This window comes from Mchenga conophoros, linkage group LG14, assembly GCF_057382185.1.
Source record: "Mchenga conophoros isolate Kocher_MC1m ecotype Shallow Benthic linkage group LG14, M_conophoros_male_GT1.1, whole genome shotgun sequence".
NCBI classification, from domain to species: domain Eukaryota; kingdom Metazoa; phylum Chordata; class Actinopteri; order Cichliformes; family Cichlidae; genus Mchenga; species Mchenga conophoros.
Genome location: NC_140539.1, coordinates 14,586,661 through 14,602,558, shown reverse-complemented (window position 1 = coordinate 14,602,558; position 15,898 = coordinate 14,586,661). Strand labels below are relative to the sequence as shown.

The 15,898-nt window shown below is 41.2% G+C and overlaps 1 protein-coding gene across 1 annotated transcript in view; it reads right to left on the bottom strand.

Annotated features, from left to right (window-relative positions):
- Positions 1-15,898, bottom strand: part of si (sucrase-isomaltase) — a 62,151-nt gene that overhangs the window by 18,585 nt on the left and 27,668 nt on the right. Inside the window, exons 20-31 of the mRNA XM_085245444.1 lie at positions 11,524-11,580; positions 9,416-9,540; positions 9,161-9,249; positions 8,834-8,883; positions 8,294-8,476; positions 6,300-6,434; positions 5,649-5,855; positions 5,395-5,549; positions 4,557-4,725; positions 1,168-1,264; positions 426-538; positions 11-136 (exon numbers count right to left, since the gene is read on the bottom strand). Of these exons, the coding sequence (XP_085101570.1) occupies positions 11-136; positions 426-538; positions 1,168-1,264; positions 4,557-4,725; positions 5,395-5,549; positions 5,649-5,855; positions 6,300-6,434; positions 8,294-8,476; positions 8,834-8,883; positions 9,161-9,249; positions 9,416-9,540; positions 11,524-11,580 (1,506 nt within the window). The remainder of the gene's footprint in view (positions 1-10; positions 137-425; positions 539-1,167; positions 1,265-4,556; positions 4,726-5,394; positions 5,550-5,648; positions 5,856-6,299; positions 6,435-8,293; positions 8,477-8,833; positions 8,884-9,160; positions 9,250-9,415; positions 9,541-11,523; positions 11,581-15,898) is intronic.

The following is a 15,898-nucleotide window of genomic DNA, read 5'->3' as shown; positions in this document are numbered from 1 at the left end:
AGGAACTTACATAGGGGATACCAGCTGTCTTCATTTCTGTGTATAGCGTTTCTATTTCCTTGTCATTCGCGTAACCATAGCGACAGAGCTGGAACCCAAGGGACCAATAGGCAGGTAGAACAGGTCGTCCAATCAACTGTTCAGAAGAAAGCAAACAAGGAAACCAAAACAGTTAAGCACAGGCAAAAGTTGTTTTGCAGGAAAACGGGACAGTGTCCATAAAGTGTTTGTTTGACTATTTGTGTCTGTGTGTGTGTATCACTGTGTGTGTGTGTGCATATGTGTGTTTAGATTGGCTAAATGAGAGAGCGCAATGAAGCGAAGAAGTCACAGCTGCTGCAGTCCATCAACAGCGGCCCAGGGCCAGACACAAAACACACAGGTGCACACAGGCACAAACAAACCACAAGTCCAAGAAGACTTACTTGAGTGTACTCCTGCACCACCATCTCAGGCGTCGGACCCATGAACACGTAGAAATCCAGGATGCCTCCCAGAGTTCGGTAGGTTAAAGCTGGACTAGGCAGTAAAGTCACATCTGCAAACAAAGCATAAAAGAGATTTTTGTTACTTAAAAATTTATATGTTACTTAGAAATTTACATGAAGCCTAGGAGTGTGTGTGTATGTGTGTGTGTGTTTCCACTATATATTTTAGTGTTTAAAGCATGCATTCAAGAAAGGAGGGAGAAGTAAAAGTAACAAATGAAACATTTTATTTCATTTTGGTACAGTGTGTACTAGCATAAATAGCAGTGTACAGTAATGCCGACAAAAACTTTTAGTGAAGACATTTAGACTACAATATTCAGTCTAATAATCCAATAGGTTACAAGCACGATGTCACAGAAGGCATAACTATCCTCATGAGAAATGTGAGGACAGTTTGTGTGATGCATGTCCATTTGTGTTTCATGGGATGAATACAATATACAGAGGCAGCGATGCGCTTACTACATTATGCAAATATCAAAGCAATTGTTCTCAAACCTTATAAGATGCAATTCATCATTAATTATTAAATGCTTACTTGCATACATAATTGAGCATGACTGTGTGTACATGTGAAAGTGAATGGATGCACTTAAATCTGTGTATACGCATGACCTGGCAATAGTGTTCATGCGCAAGTTCCGTGGGACTCTGTGTGTGTGTGTGCTTCTCTCACCCATAGCATTGCTGTTTAGCAGCAGCACACCGTGAGCATCAGCTGTATTCTCAAGACCCATATAGAAGGGATGGACTCCATAGCAATTCATCTTGTACTGTAGGAGAGAGACAAAAAAAGTAAGTATCAAGTTCACAGTGTGAAATGGGTGAATGCTGGTTAAGGAATTTCCCTGTGTGGTTTGTGCTAATGCTGAGTTCTGCACAGCTTTGTTTTTTTTAGCACATTTCTTTTCACCTGACAGTACATTTCTAATTTTATTTATGGATATGACAGCAACCCAGCTATAATGGGCTTGCTCCCAGCACTCTCTGTATTCTGAAGTTTTCCCCAGAGTGAGTAAGAGAAACATATTCCTACAGCTATCTTCTATGTAAATTAACGTGCACATAATAAAAGTTTTAAATATAAAGTTTGAATGCTAAGTAAAGGACCCAGTTAATTATGAGAAGACTGTAGCTTGTTTGCTACCATACTATTCAATGCCAAGTTAGTGTTCCTTTAGTAAAAATCCAAGAGGTTCTCTTGTCTTCAGTGCTTAGATTAGAATAGAACTAGTCAGACATGGCAAAGACAGACAGAAAGGTGGTGGGGGACAGGGAATCTGCCACTTTCAGATGTCACTATCCTGAGACTCATGGGCACGTTACACTCTATCAGCCTCTTGCACTTCTGGTACATAAGAAGTTGTTGAATTGTAATACAGTGTCGCTGAGGACCTGCTCTGCCTTTGTGTCACTTGTGTTTAGATGTGTGCCTCTTCTTGATAAGTGTGAGTGTGTCCTTATGGCCCTGGTACATAGTGTGATGGCTGTGGCTTAAGAGGGAGAAAGGTCATTAGATAATTCACTAACAACAGAGTTGAAGCCTTGTGGTCTCTCTCGACTACTCTGTCATAACAAATGTGCAGACACGGATTTTCATTCTGGAAACATTTACATGGACTCTAATAGTTCAACCATGGACACTCTTCAAAATAAAGCAAAATTTGGGTTAACCAGTTTTTCAGGTGCCTTACAAAACCTTTCCTTCAAATACTCTGGATTTCTACATGCTTAATGACTGAAGATGCCCTCTCCACAGTATATTTTAGCTCTGATATACCAAGGATTCAGCTATTATTTTTTAAGTGTTTCATTATCCATCTTTAAATTATTTGGCCTCCTCCCCAACTTAAATTTTCTTCCTCTCCAAGAAGTCCCATAACAGTTATCTGAACCCTGTGGTGTAATCTTAAAAGCTCAGCAATTACCCTTGATAATGGTTGTTTGTTTTAAATGCACCTTAAAACACACATGCATCAACACTACAATGAGCGGGTGGAGGGAGGTTTGGAGTCTTCTCTCACCCCCATTCTCTGCGACCTGCTGGAGCAGGGGGGCTAGGAGGAGGAGTTGGCCGTCCGACTGCGGTCTGGAGTGTGGAGCCTTCCTGCTGCTGCGGAGTCGGGGCGGTCTGCCTCCCCCCACCGCAGGGAAAAGGGAAACACCACCTGGGTCTGGGTGCAGTTCCCCCCTCCAGGGGCGGGGGCACCTAGACCCGGTTTGTAGAGTACGCTTGGGGAGTGTGATCGTGTGTACAACGTCTCTTTATGTCTGTCTCCACGTTGGTTGAGTGTGGAGTAAGTGCATATGAGAGCATGAGGGTGGGAATGGATGTTTGTATCTGTGTGTGCCTGTATGTCTGTGTCTATATGTCAGGTTGGGTGTCAGGTGCCACCTCTCTGGGGACATCTCAGGCCCTCCAAGGTTTGGAGGCCTATCTCCCCCCACCACCACTTCCCCTGCCAGTGGCGGACCCCCTCAGACATCGGTGCGTTGGTGGTTCTTTGTGTCCGGGGATGGGCATCCAGGTACACACCGGCTCACTCCTTGGCGGCCGCTTATCGGGGCCTGGAGCCTGGGGCTCGCTCGGGCCACTTCGGAGGTGGGGTGCCCCCGGCCTCTCGGCCTGGGGCTCGGTCACTCAGGCGCAGCTGGCTGCCGGCGGAGCTCACGGGCGCGTCACTGCAACTCCCCCTGGCTTCTGCTCCGCGGCTGCTGAGTGAGCCCTCATCTGGGACTCTCCTCAGCTCTTTCCGGGACAGTGGCGCAGCTGCCCCTCTGTTGGTCTTCCTTGGTCTCTTGTGTTCTGGGGGCCTCTGGATGTCTGGAGTTTTGATCTCCTCCACACCTGCTTCATGCCCTGGAGGACGGGGCTGTGGCCCCCCCACACCCTCTAGCAGATTATTACATGAAGGAACCTTTTAAAAAACAAAAAACAAGCGCGTCCATGCTCACAGGTGTACACACGGGTGATCACACCCACAAACTACACCCTTTTTGGCTCCTACCTCAAAGCACACTGTGTTCTGTTGATCTTATGTGCTGCACAATAATGTTTAATATTTAGTATTTACTGTCATATTCCCATATATCATTGTGATGTTGTTTATTCTATTACTCTTGTTCTCTTCTGCTTGCTTTCTTTTGTCTTTCTCAGCAGGTGACCCAGGTGATTGATATATGCATTTTTTTTCTCTGCCCGTTCTGTTGGTTTTTGTCTTTTGTCCTTCTCCCCCGTCCCTCTTCTCAGCTGTTTCTCTTTCCCTCTTTCTTTCTCCCCTTCTTTCCCCCAGTCAAGTCTGTCCCGTATTCAGTAAGTGAAACTAAAATAAACAATAAAAGGTGAATCAAATGGAACATTACGGCAAGGCTGGGATGGTCAGTTTGGTAAAGTAAATCCGTTGGGCATCTTTCTTTGCCTTTAGACAACAATTCTGAGGGCAAAAGAGCCAAACGGGACAGGCAAGAAAGAAAAAAAAAAAAAAAAAAATTACCCTTGATAATGGTGATGTGAACTATATCCTAACTGACCTTGAAATTGTGATGACAAACCTGATGACAAATGGTCATGTCAATAGAAACACAAATATCATTAATAAGAAAAAGAGAGAACTTTACATAGTCTAGAAAGTGGTTTACTCTTCCCAATTTCTACAAGTCATATAACCCCCTAGGACCTGGCGTCCACATATGTGGACATCACATTTTGGGTTATTTAGACCAAAATACTCAATTTTGCTCTACATGGGCCTGATATCCACTTACGAGGACATTATACTGCTACTGTTCTATCAAAATTTTGAACGAATATCCTCATATGTGGCTCTTATTTTTTTAAAAACAAAAATAAGGTAAAAAAAAATCTGGTAATTCTTTGTTTTTACATTCATCGCTCCCCAATGTGCCCAAATATCAAAGAGAAATTAAAAATGCATGCCGTGGAAGATTTGGGGTCTTAGGAGGTTAAAGAGACTCACTGCATAACTTTTACATATGTCATAGCAAGCATAAAAATGGTTTCAATGAAACAATGAAACAAACATTACGTGTTTATGGTATACTTACACCAGGAGGCTGGTCCTTGGAGAACATACCCCAGGTATGATAGTTTAGATCGTGCTTAAAAGTTTTATGCTCTGTTTCCCCAAAACCATAAACATAATGAGATGGCAGTCTAGTTGTCACTTGGATGAACATGTCTGAGAAGGTAAAACCTGGCACAGATGAATCCCAACTAGGAGAAAAGACAGGGAATTAAACCAATGAGAGACGAGAGAAAGAAAAGAGAAGGCGTGTGGTGGTTGAGGTAAGGAGTAGTCAAAGGTAGTAATTCACATTATGTTTAAATAAATAGGCATAAAGACCCATGGGCAACTGCAGGCACCCCTTCAACATAAATTTTAATTAGTAAAATTTCAGCTGACGGTTCCAAAAAAAAACATTGGAGGTTTAACTACAAAATAATGTCACCCTTGCTTTGAAATATTCTTTGAATAGACTCCAAACCTGTGCTGCTTCATGTGACATCATCATGAATGCTGAACAAGCGGAAACAACTTCAGGCACTGATGGACTGAGAAACTTTCCTGAGCATATCTCATGTGACTGCGTAACTGCACCAGAGGGTTTGACTCAGCATTGTTACTTTAATCTTTTAGGATAAAAGAGTTTCTAGTTGAAATAGTTGAAATGGAAATTTTAACCTATTTTTGACTTTATTACTTGGTGGGACAATTTAGTATTATTTAAGAAAAACTGAGAATATCGATCTATCTATCTATGCTTTATCTATTTATGCTTTATTTAACAAATAAATACAAGTGTTGAAAACCCATTTTAACACATGAAAAAAAAATTCCATTAAAGAAAAGCCTCAACATACCTAAAACTTTTGGATACTCACATTATAGTCCCGGTGCTATTCCTAATAATCTGGATGCCGAATGGGTACTTGACAATAGCGACCCTGTAAAGCCTATTGCTCTCTTCAGTCTCAGGAGTTGTAGGAACCGACAACTCCACTGGTACCTCATAGCGATCATCATTTGGGTCATAGATCTGCATGTGGAGGAATTGTTATTGCATCAATTTATGCACATCAATCATGAATCAATTATTGCCCCACTACGTGAACAAAACAAAAAAATAGGCACACACCTTGAATTGCAGCATGTCACTGCTGTGATATTTAATGTCAACACGGAGTGTGTCAATATCACGGGACTGTGGACGGCCACTGCTCCTGTACTTTGTGTTCCGAATGATATCAATTGTCATCCCCTCATTACTTTCCCTTAATGATGTGACATTGTAACCATAGTTTTCTGGATAGATGCAATTTGGGGCACCTTCAATGGCAATTGGCTATGTAGGGAAAAAAGAAAACATAACGGAGCACTATGAAATAAAGTTTCAAGACTGACACCATCAAATCACCAAAAGGCTATGTTTAAGTGTCAATTGTTAGGAAGGCAACAAATCAAATGTTCAAACTGAGATATTGTCATTGCATTTCTAATATGTGCTAACTTTGAATTTGATGCCAGCAACAGGTTTCAAAGAAGCTGGGTAAGTGTAAGTGTTTGGGCATTGATGATGCTCATTTACTGCAGTTTTGAAAGCAAAATGTTTATCCAAATATGCTTCATTTGGATTTCTGCTGGTCTGCATAGTAGTATTTGCCATATAATGAAAGCATTTGCACTTTTCATCATTTAACTTTAACACAGAATTCCAACTATTTGATAGAAAAATTAAATGATATGTGTATGTTAGCCTACGACATGAGAAATTCAGTAGGCTACTTACATCCCAGATACAGCCTCTGGCCTCGCACTTAGCCTGATCTGCATTGTCCTCTGGATGACAGTTAATACGTAGTACTTTCCACTCTACCACATACGTCTCCCCCAAGATCAAGTCAAGGTTCTGCAGGGTCAGCACCTGTGGATTGGATAAATTTTAAGGAAGGAAAGTGTTTGTGCAGGGATTACAGAAGCCATTGAGAACAAAGCCCAGATCTGCCTGGCGATGTGACTGTGTCATCTTTATGACACATCGGGATGTGGACAGCATCACCGCTGCTAGCATTGCTAAGGTTAGCCAAAGTGTCCACACTTTTTTTTTTCTAATTTTTGTCAGTTATGTCTATTTTTTTCTCTTCTTTACATCACTAACAAGTTAGTCACCAAGAACATCCCTAACATACAGTAAGAATGAATTGTTTAAAAATCAAATAAAGTAATCAAATAAAACACATTTTAGCTTCCAGGCTGACTTGTTTAATATTGATTTATATTTTAGTGTGTATGAAACTAATGATCTTTAGCAGCTGTGAGCTATGTTCATTGGTCAGACTAGGCAAAAGGAGACTGATGAACATGACAAACCAGAATTTAGGTTTAACAGCACAGATGCCTTTAACACGCAGAAAATTATTACAACTCAGTGTCTTGTGATAAATGTAAGGTTGTGCCCGTGACCAAGGAGACCTCAAGGATTTACACAAACACTGCCACAGCTACATATACTTGATAGTTGTTACGGCCCTAGCAGGGCCTCCTCCTGAAGGTGCCTGTGTGGGCGTGTCCCACTACCTCCTACCTGAGATGCCACCTTTCCCTCCTGTACAGCTGACTCCCATCAGCAATTAAAGGTATTTAAGCCCAGAGCAGGGTGAGCTCTGGGCCAGAGTGCCATTTTGTGTGGGTACAGCTAGTGAGCTGAGTGTTTCTGCGGTAGTTTCCAGCTAGTGAGCTGTGTAGTGTGTTGTCCAGCTAGTGAGCTGTGTAGTGTGTTGTCCAGCTAGTGAGCTGTGTAGTGTGGTTTCCAGCTAGTGAGCTGCGCTTTCCTTTTGACTTTTTGCTTTATTTGACCAACGCCTGAGTTTTGTTTGTGTTTTGTTGGTGTTTTATGGTGATAACGGCTTGTCCGTCTCTTTTAGTTGAATAACTTCAATAAAACTGTTTTATTTAACTGTTTTGCCTCCCTGACTCCTTTTTCTGACCCGGTCACTTTTGTTGCTTCCCCCTTAACGCCTAGACCCCCCCCCCAGGGGAACGTAACATAGTGTATGTACATGCAGTTACTTACACACACTCTCTCACACACACACACACACACACACACACAACAAATCTAAAAAGTACTGCTTAAAGCGTCTCTCGACACTTTACAGACTCTTGCCTTTTTGCTCCTAATCCTGGGCACTTATTGTAGAATCATTGCTCTTAGTTGTTCATTTTCACTCTTTTTTTCTCTTTCTCGTAATGACATGCCCCCACACACTCTCACAGATGGTTTTTTTTTTATGATTTTCACCCAATGTAAATTGTTAACATTTGTTACACTTAGAGGCTAACCTTGAAGTGAACAATAATGGTTTCATTCCTGGTCAAACTGAAACAAATGACAGAAGTGTGGCTGCTGTAGAAGTCATCCATTCTGCATCAGTCATGCAATACTAGAGTCTGTGCTTTCTTCTTATTATTATTATATTAATTCATTGATTGATAATATTGATATTGATTGTTTCCATTAACTACTCACTAAATATATCTGTCATATATGTTGCTTGTTTGTCGATATTAGATTAGAGATTTTCTTTTTATTATTCCTATATTTGATTTTTTTACTCAAAAAATGGTTTCTGCTGCTGCAGATCACCTATAGTCTGACAAAATCTACATTCACGTGTGTTATAAATAAAGACTGTGTGACAAACACAAACAAGAAAAAAAACATAAAAATAAAGGTTGCTTCTTTTTTTGCATAATTATGTCTAGAAACATGCTTGTATTTACCTTCTTGGCTCCATCGTAGTCTATATTGTTGTTATCTAATATTGTAGTAGTGTTTGTAGCATCAACATCAGTCACAGAGACGGATGCGGGGACAGTAGGTACCCCAAGGATAATAATGTTGTCAAACTTAAGGTTGTTTGGGTCATTGTAACCATTGTTGGTCACCTGCATCGTCAGTGTTCCCTACAAGACAGCAGACTATGATTATGACACAGTCACATAATTTGACCTTCTAAAAATGATCCCAGATTTGCAAATTGAAAACACACACTAAGTTTAGTGCCATGCACCCCAGAGTAATGTAATGTAACGTAATGTATACATTAAACATCCAATTTAGTCCTCAGTGCAGTTTAAAGCATAAAAAACGTTTGATCCAGCAATACTTTAGCATCCCAACATTGGTCAACCATGAGTGGTAAAGTGGAATGAAAAAGTCAAAATTCTTGGGTGGTTTTGAACTTTAGACTTAAAAGAAAGAAAGAAATATTTTGGCTCAATTTGAAAGAAAGGATGTATGAACTTGTGTGGAAAAGTTACCTGGGTAACAGTGAACTTGTAGTGGATGTAGTTGCTATTCTTAACTGTGTCTGTAAAGAGAAGCACACACAGAGCTTTATCTTTGACACAGCACTTGAACACAAATGATGCATAGTTACACAGCAAAGTGTAACAGCTTCAGCTTGTTGATACGTATGAGCTAACTGAAAGTGATTGGCTAATATCCTTTTTTTGTACTCAAAAAGATAAGAACTTTCATTTGATGAAAAAAAAACGTATCCAGAATCCAGTCAGTGGTAATAGCAATACACAACATACTAGCAAACAGACAAAAAAAAAAGAAAAAAAGAAAAAAGGAGACAATACCTCGGGAATCACCGTCATCCCAAAATAGCTCTCCAGCTGCGCTGTCATGGTCATCAAGAGCAATGATCAAACCCATGGGATTACGCCGACTAGTTAAATATACATAAACACACATAAAATTACAAATAGCGTTCACATGAATAAAACAAATGCACCAAATGTAAGAATACAACGTTTGCCATTATGTACATGTTTGTGATAATCTCTCTCTGTGTGTGTGTGTGTGTGTGTGTGTGTGTGTGTGTGTGTGTGTACCTGTATGTTGTGGTGACATTAGGCTTCTGTGTTGGGAGGATTGCTCCACCCCTGATGTGTAATCCAAGCTTCTCTGCTGGTAGGTACATTTCAACATGCCTTTTGCGGTCTCCCACTTGTTCCATCTGATCAGAAGGATAGCAGAATAAAATATTAATTTAACTGAATTCCCTCTTGTGGGCAAAAGAATCTATGCGATGCAGACTGTTTTTCCTTTTTACTGAAAAAATATAATTATTTTTATACCATACATATGTAGGGTATGTAATTTTAATCACTTTTTACTTCATCGTATTTAATCAGAGTTCACCGATCTTTTAAATCAGTTAGTCATCATCAGTAATTGTTAATCAAACTCTAGTCTCATACTATAAGCAGAGCGCGGGGGGGGGGGGGGGGGGGGGGGGTATTCACAAATGAGTATGTAAACAACAATTATGAGGTGACCACCCTGTAATTTATAAAAGACAACTGATTTGGAAACAAACTAACACTGGGCCTTTTGTGAGGGTGTTCTCCTGTCTCACCCTTGACAACAGGCCTTATGAAATCTGGATGTTAAACTGGCTTTCAAAATATTATAATGATAAACTTCACATTTCTCTCTGTCTCTCTCTTTTTAAACGTGTCCCTCCATTCATCTCTGGTCCAGTTAGAGCTCAGCTGTTTGATCCCCTGAGGACTAAATCCTCAGAGCAGCCTAAAACTATTTAACAACAAAAATCTCTTCCTTTTCTCCTTTTTACTTCCTTCCTTCACCGTGTCCTGTTTTTTCTCTTGTGATGCTCTAATTCTTTTTTTTTTATCCTGTTTCCTCCATTCCCACTGAGCTCTATGTGAGGGTGTGTCCGGGTGTGCATGTGTCAGTTTCTGTGTGTGCGTGTGTGTCATTTTATGCAGTACAATATGGGCGTGTGTGTGGGCTAGAGTTAGTGGAGCATCTATAAGCAATTTCAGATCTTATCTCCCCCTCACTGTCTGCCTTAAGGAGGTCTTCTCTAGCCCTCTCTTCTCTTTCTCCTCTTAGTCTTGCAATCTTCCTCTTTTCTGCATACTGTAATTTTCATTTCTGTTGCCTCTTTCTCATCCTCTCTATTGTTTATGCTTTCCTCTATCTCTGTGTAATTGCGCTAGCCATCCTTTCCCCTTTCTTTTCATTCAACTCCCATCCCATCTGTTTTGTTCTCATCCGAGTGCTTCTCCAGTATTTCTTTGCTCTGTAACTTGTTTTTCATGGTCATTTTCACTACATCATTGCTCCCCCACCCTTCTATCCTCCTACCCAGATAATCACAGGGGACCAACCAGGACAAGGGGCCGGCAGTAAGACAGCCAATCTAATCGTTCATCTGATCAGTGGGCGCTTTACATCGCCACTGTGACGGCTAAATAAGGTCCCAAAGGAACTTAACACCTCTTTTATCTCTCTGTCAGGGAGATAGTCTCTCTCTTTTCTTCCTTGTCCCCTCTCTCACTCTTTGTCCTCATTCCTACTCTGTCTTATCACTTTAGTCTCTCAGTCTCAAACAACAACTTGAGGCATCAACTTTCATGTGACAGGTTGTGCTTTACATGTTTTTGTGACAAATATAACATGATAGTGATAAGCCCCCCCCCCCCCCAATCTATCTGATTTATTTTGATTACAAGGCTTATTATGTTAATTCAGCTCAATGAGATTTTTAAGGAAGCTGTTTTTGATTGAGAGTGTATTATATTGAAGATATTCTATTATTTTGCTTCCCTAAATGGGATTTAAAAACTGCCTATACTGTGATGTCTGAAGTTAAAACCCAGCTTTCCTGCATTGTGGGTTATACACAGTTTTATGACCATCAAACCATAAAAAGAGTGCAATTTATGAATTTGCACTTAACTTGGACAACCTCCAGTAAGCCTCTGGTAGTTACCTTTGCTATTAAGTAAAGTGAACATTTCAGCAAGAATTTAAAGAATTGTGGTTTCTACAAGTGTGTAAATTAATGTATACAACTCCATTAAAGGCAGTAGTTGTGCTACTTTACAAATACAGTTACAGACCCATACATCTAACAGATAGTTGTGCTACTTTAGAGGAAACATTTCCAATGAGGAAAAAATATCCTTACCGTCTCGTAGTCGTACCACCGAGCATCAGGTAGATATGCCGACACCTTATCCACACCCTACAAAAAACACAAGAACACAACACTTGCATGACTATCTATTTGCATCTCCAGAGAAAGTGCCTCGAATAAAGTGAGGATAAAGTGAGGATAGCCCTTTCTGCTATATATAACTGCAACTTAATTGTAAAAATGAAGATAAAATGTCCCCATCAAGTAAACATGTTCTTAAATTGCCTATCATCCAATACAAAGTTTCCACACAGGCCTTGTGACATTTCAGTCTACAATACTATGATGTAAGAGACGATGGGAAAGACGGCATCAAGCAACAACTGATAGGTGACAGCCTTTGATGGCTTAAGGTGGTGGACAGACGGGGGCAATCAATAGACGAGCACCAAGCCTTTGATAGCATTGTCACTTCCCTGTTCTTTGTGACAGTGCAGAACAGAGGGAGAGAGAGAGAGACATTCACAGGGGGCACAGCTAAAGAAAGCGCAAACTACAGGTCCTTCTCAAAAAAATTCTATATTGTGAAATACAGTGTGACAACTGCACAGGCCAAGGCCTGTCACAGGCACTGATGGCAAAAGCATCTCCCTTCCAATTACTCTCTCACCTCCTCTCTCTCTCTCTCTGTCTCTCTCACGCTGTCCTTTTTGTGGACTGTTAAGGTCTGTCATTAGGAACATGAAATAGGGGATTCAGGAGGACAAGAAGAATAGTGGCGAGGCATATTTAAACAATGACAAATAACACCAAATTATTAAATTTGAGAAGTAAAAGAAAAAAACAGGACATAGTAAAAGAAGAAAGACTAAAATATGATCAAATATATAAAAATAATGGCCTGCTAACCAAATTAAATGACTTAACACCCCCTTAAGGGCCACAGATTCACACTTTGACGTAAATCACCAGCCACAACTGCTGCACAGCCTGTAGGATGACAGCCTGGGGAAATGGATGCTCCCCCTATACCTCGTTTTCTGGTGTCGGATTTGCTCGCGGCTCCTATCACTCACACCACTGACTAACGGGAAGGGACTGCAGGACTTAGCATGGTTGCTAACTGCGTTTGATAGGGAAACAGCACGAAGCCTGTATCCTTATTTGGAGCACTGAATCTCAGTTAGCTATAAGGTAAGATTTGATCAGGTGAGCCAAAGATTCATGCTGGCAGAATGATCAGATGGCAGCTGAATTAAATGAGAGCAGCAGAGAGAGAGAGAGAGAAAGAGAGGGAGAGTATGAGACACAGAGTGAAAGAGAAGTGGGATGAAATGAAATGGGATCACAAGGGTGAGTAGACAGCAGCTGATTAAGAGAATGCAGATGAGACGAGGGAGCCAACGTTTGATGAAAGGATGAGCTGAAAAGAAAAAGGGAGAAACGGGCATGAGAGTAGAAGTATGGATGAAGACCAGAGGGGATGACAGAGATAGAGTGCAGGAGATCTCTTCAGTTTATCACAGAGATCAAGGTTAAAGCATTGATTGATCTGCATGATGGAGAAAGCATCATTAGAGAAATGGATAGGCAAGTAGACAAAGGAATAAATAAAGAACAGATAGAGTATAGTAGAGAATAGTTAAAAAGGTGAGTGTAGAATATCAAGGGTTGTTAAAGATCATCCTTTGACCCTTGATGATATCTCTTTATATTGCCCTTCAGAGCATGACACAGCCGTCACATATAGTGAGCATACTCTTGCCACCCGAATCCTTTTGAAATTGCATACAAGAGGACAAAAACACTTCGACGACACTGCAATATAACCCTTCTTAAGCTGATTAATCACATGAAAACAATTTTCATGGTAAAAGAAAATTTACTGTTTTTGTCTAAACAGACAGAAACAGGGGCATCCATTAAGGCGCCGGGCTCTGTACCTGAACATTATTTGCATGGCATTGTTTTCCAAAATGGTGAAACGAAAATTTAGACCCTTTTGTAAAAGTCATAACCTTACATAAATGATAGTACAAAAGTTTTAATGTCCATGTATGCATAAATAACTATGCAGACTGGTCAGGATCATACACTATATTGCCAAATGTTTTCACTTACACATCCAAATGACTGAATTCAGGTGCTCCAATCCCCTCCATGGCCACAAGTGGCCACCTATGCATGCTGACTAACTCTACAAATATTTGTGAAAGGATGGGTTGCTCTAAGAAGCTCAGTAAATTCCAGCGTACTGTGAAAGGATGCCACCTGTACAGCAAGTCCTGTAGTGAAATTTCACTCACTATAAAATATTACACAGTCAACTGTTAATGGATTTAAAACAAAGTGGAACCAAATGGGAACTACAGCAATTCAACCATGAAGCGGTAGGCCATGTAGAATCACAGATGCTGAGGTGCACAGTGTGCAGAGGTCACCAACTTTCTGTAGAGTAAATCGCTACCGACCTCCAGACTTCATGTGGCCTTCAGATTATCTAAAGCAGCGGTCCCCAACTCCCGGGCCTCGGACCGGTACCGGTCCGTGAGTCATTTGGTACCGGGCCGCGAGAGTTGAGGCTCAGGTGTGAAATGTATGGTTTTCAGGGTGTTTATCGGTTTTCAGCGTTATTTTGTTATCGTTTTTATCTTTAACTCGGTCTTCATGGGTCTTTTCACATGTGTTATGAATAAATCTTTTTTTCGTTACCGGTACTGGTTTTATTTTGTTGTATTTTTCCGCAACGCCTTAAAGGCCGGTCTGTGAAAATATTGTCGGGCATAAACCGGTCCGTGGCGCAAAAAAGGTTGGGGACCGCTGATCTAAAGAACAGTGGAATGGATTTCCATGGCTGAGCAGCTACAGCCAAGCCTTATATCACCAAGCGCCATGCAACATATCAGATGCTGTGGTGTAAAGCATGCTGCCACTGGACTAGGGCGCATTGAGAAGTGTTCTTTGGAGTAACGAGTCACACTTCTGAGTCTGGATTTGGTGGTTGTCAGAGACCAATACTTGTCTAACTGCATTGTGCCAACATGATTGCTCACCATTGCACAAAGCAAGGTCCATAAAGACATAGATGAGCAGGTTTGGTGTTGAAGATCTTGACTGGTCTCCACAGAGTCCTGACCTCAACCTAATAGAACACCTTTGGGATGAATTAGAGCACAGACTGTGAACCAGGCCTCCAACATCAGTGTCTGACCTCCCAAATGCTCTCCTGGAATAATGGTAAGCTCTCAAACCTTGTGGAAAGCCCCCCCAGAAGAGTTGAAGCTGTTATAACTGCAAAGGGTGGGCCGACATCATATTAAACCCTATGGATTAAGATGCGACATCACTCAAATACATATACATATGAAGCCAGATAAGCAAATACGTTTGGGTATAGAGCAGTGGCCCCCAACCCCCGGGCCTCGGACCGGTGCCGGTCCGTGAGTCGTTTGGTACCGGGCTCACAGTTGAGGCTCAGGTGTGAAATGTATAGTTTTCAGGGTTTTTATCGGTTTTCAGCGTTATTTTGTTGCCGTTTTTATTGTTTACTCGGTTTTCCTGGGTCTTTTCACGCATGTTATGAATAAATTTTCTTTTTTTCGGTACCGGTAATAGTTTTTTTTTTGTATTAATCCGCGACACCTTAAAGGCTGGTCCATGAAAATATTGTCGGGCATAAACCGGTCCGTGGCGCAAAAAAGGTTGGGGACCGCTGGTATAGCGTGTACGTTTAAACGCATGACCTCTATAGGTCAGGCTCTGGAAGATGACCCTATTTACCCAAAGTAACCCTGCAGTTCTTCCCAATGCCACCTACAGACAAAGACAACATTGTAAAGCAAATGTTTAATCCAACTCCTGAATAACTTTACCTACTGTAAATTTATTCAAGGGCATGTCTTCACCATCACAAGGAAGGTCATTTTTTCCCCTCCTTGGAAGACTTCTAAACATTTCTCTCTGTTCAATTATCAGGGCACTTTGATGGAAAGCACATTGCTTTTAAAGAGAAGGGAAATGAGCAGTGAGTCATAATTGATGCCCCAACACACCCACTGATAATGGATGTCTTTTTATCCTATCCTGTTTCCAACTGCACAACAGCAGTTGAATTGTGTCTCTGGCTGTGAAGGCATCCCAAATAGGTGCATTTGTCTTGGTTCACAAAAATAACATCCAGCACAGTTTCCTCATGCTTCTTCCTTTCCTTTCCCTATACTCTGTAAGACGTAAACTCTAAAGCATCACAAAGCCCCCCCCCCCCCCCCCCCCCCACACACACACACACAGTTCTTGTATTAGAAACTTTTTTCACAATTACACTGATTGAAGTTACTTCATCCTCAGCCCGACAATGAATCCAATTCGCTTTCCACTATTCTGTAATTCACGAGAGGCCGCACTAAATTGCTTATTATTCAGGCCA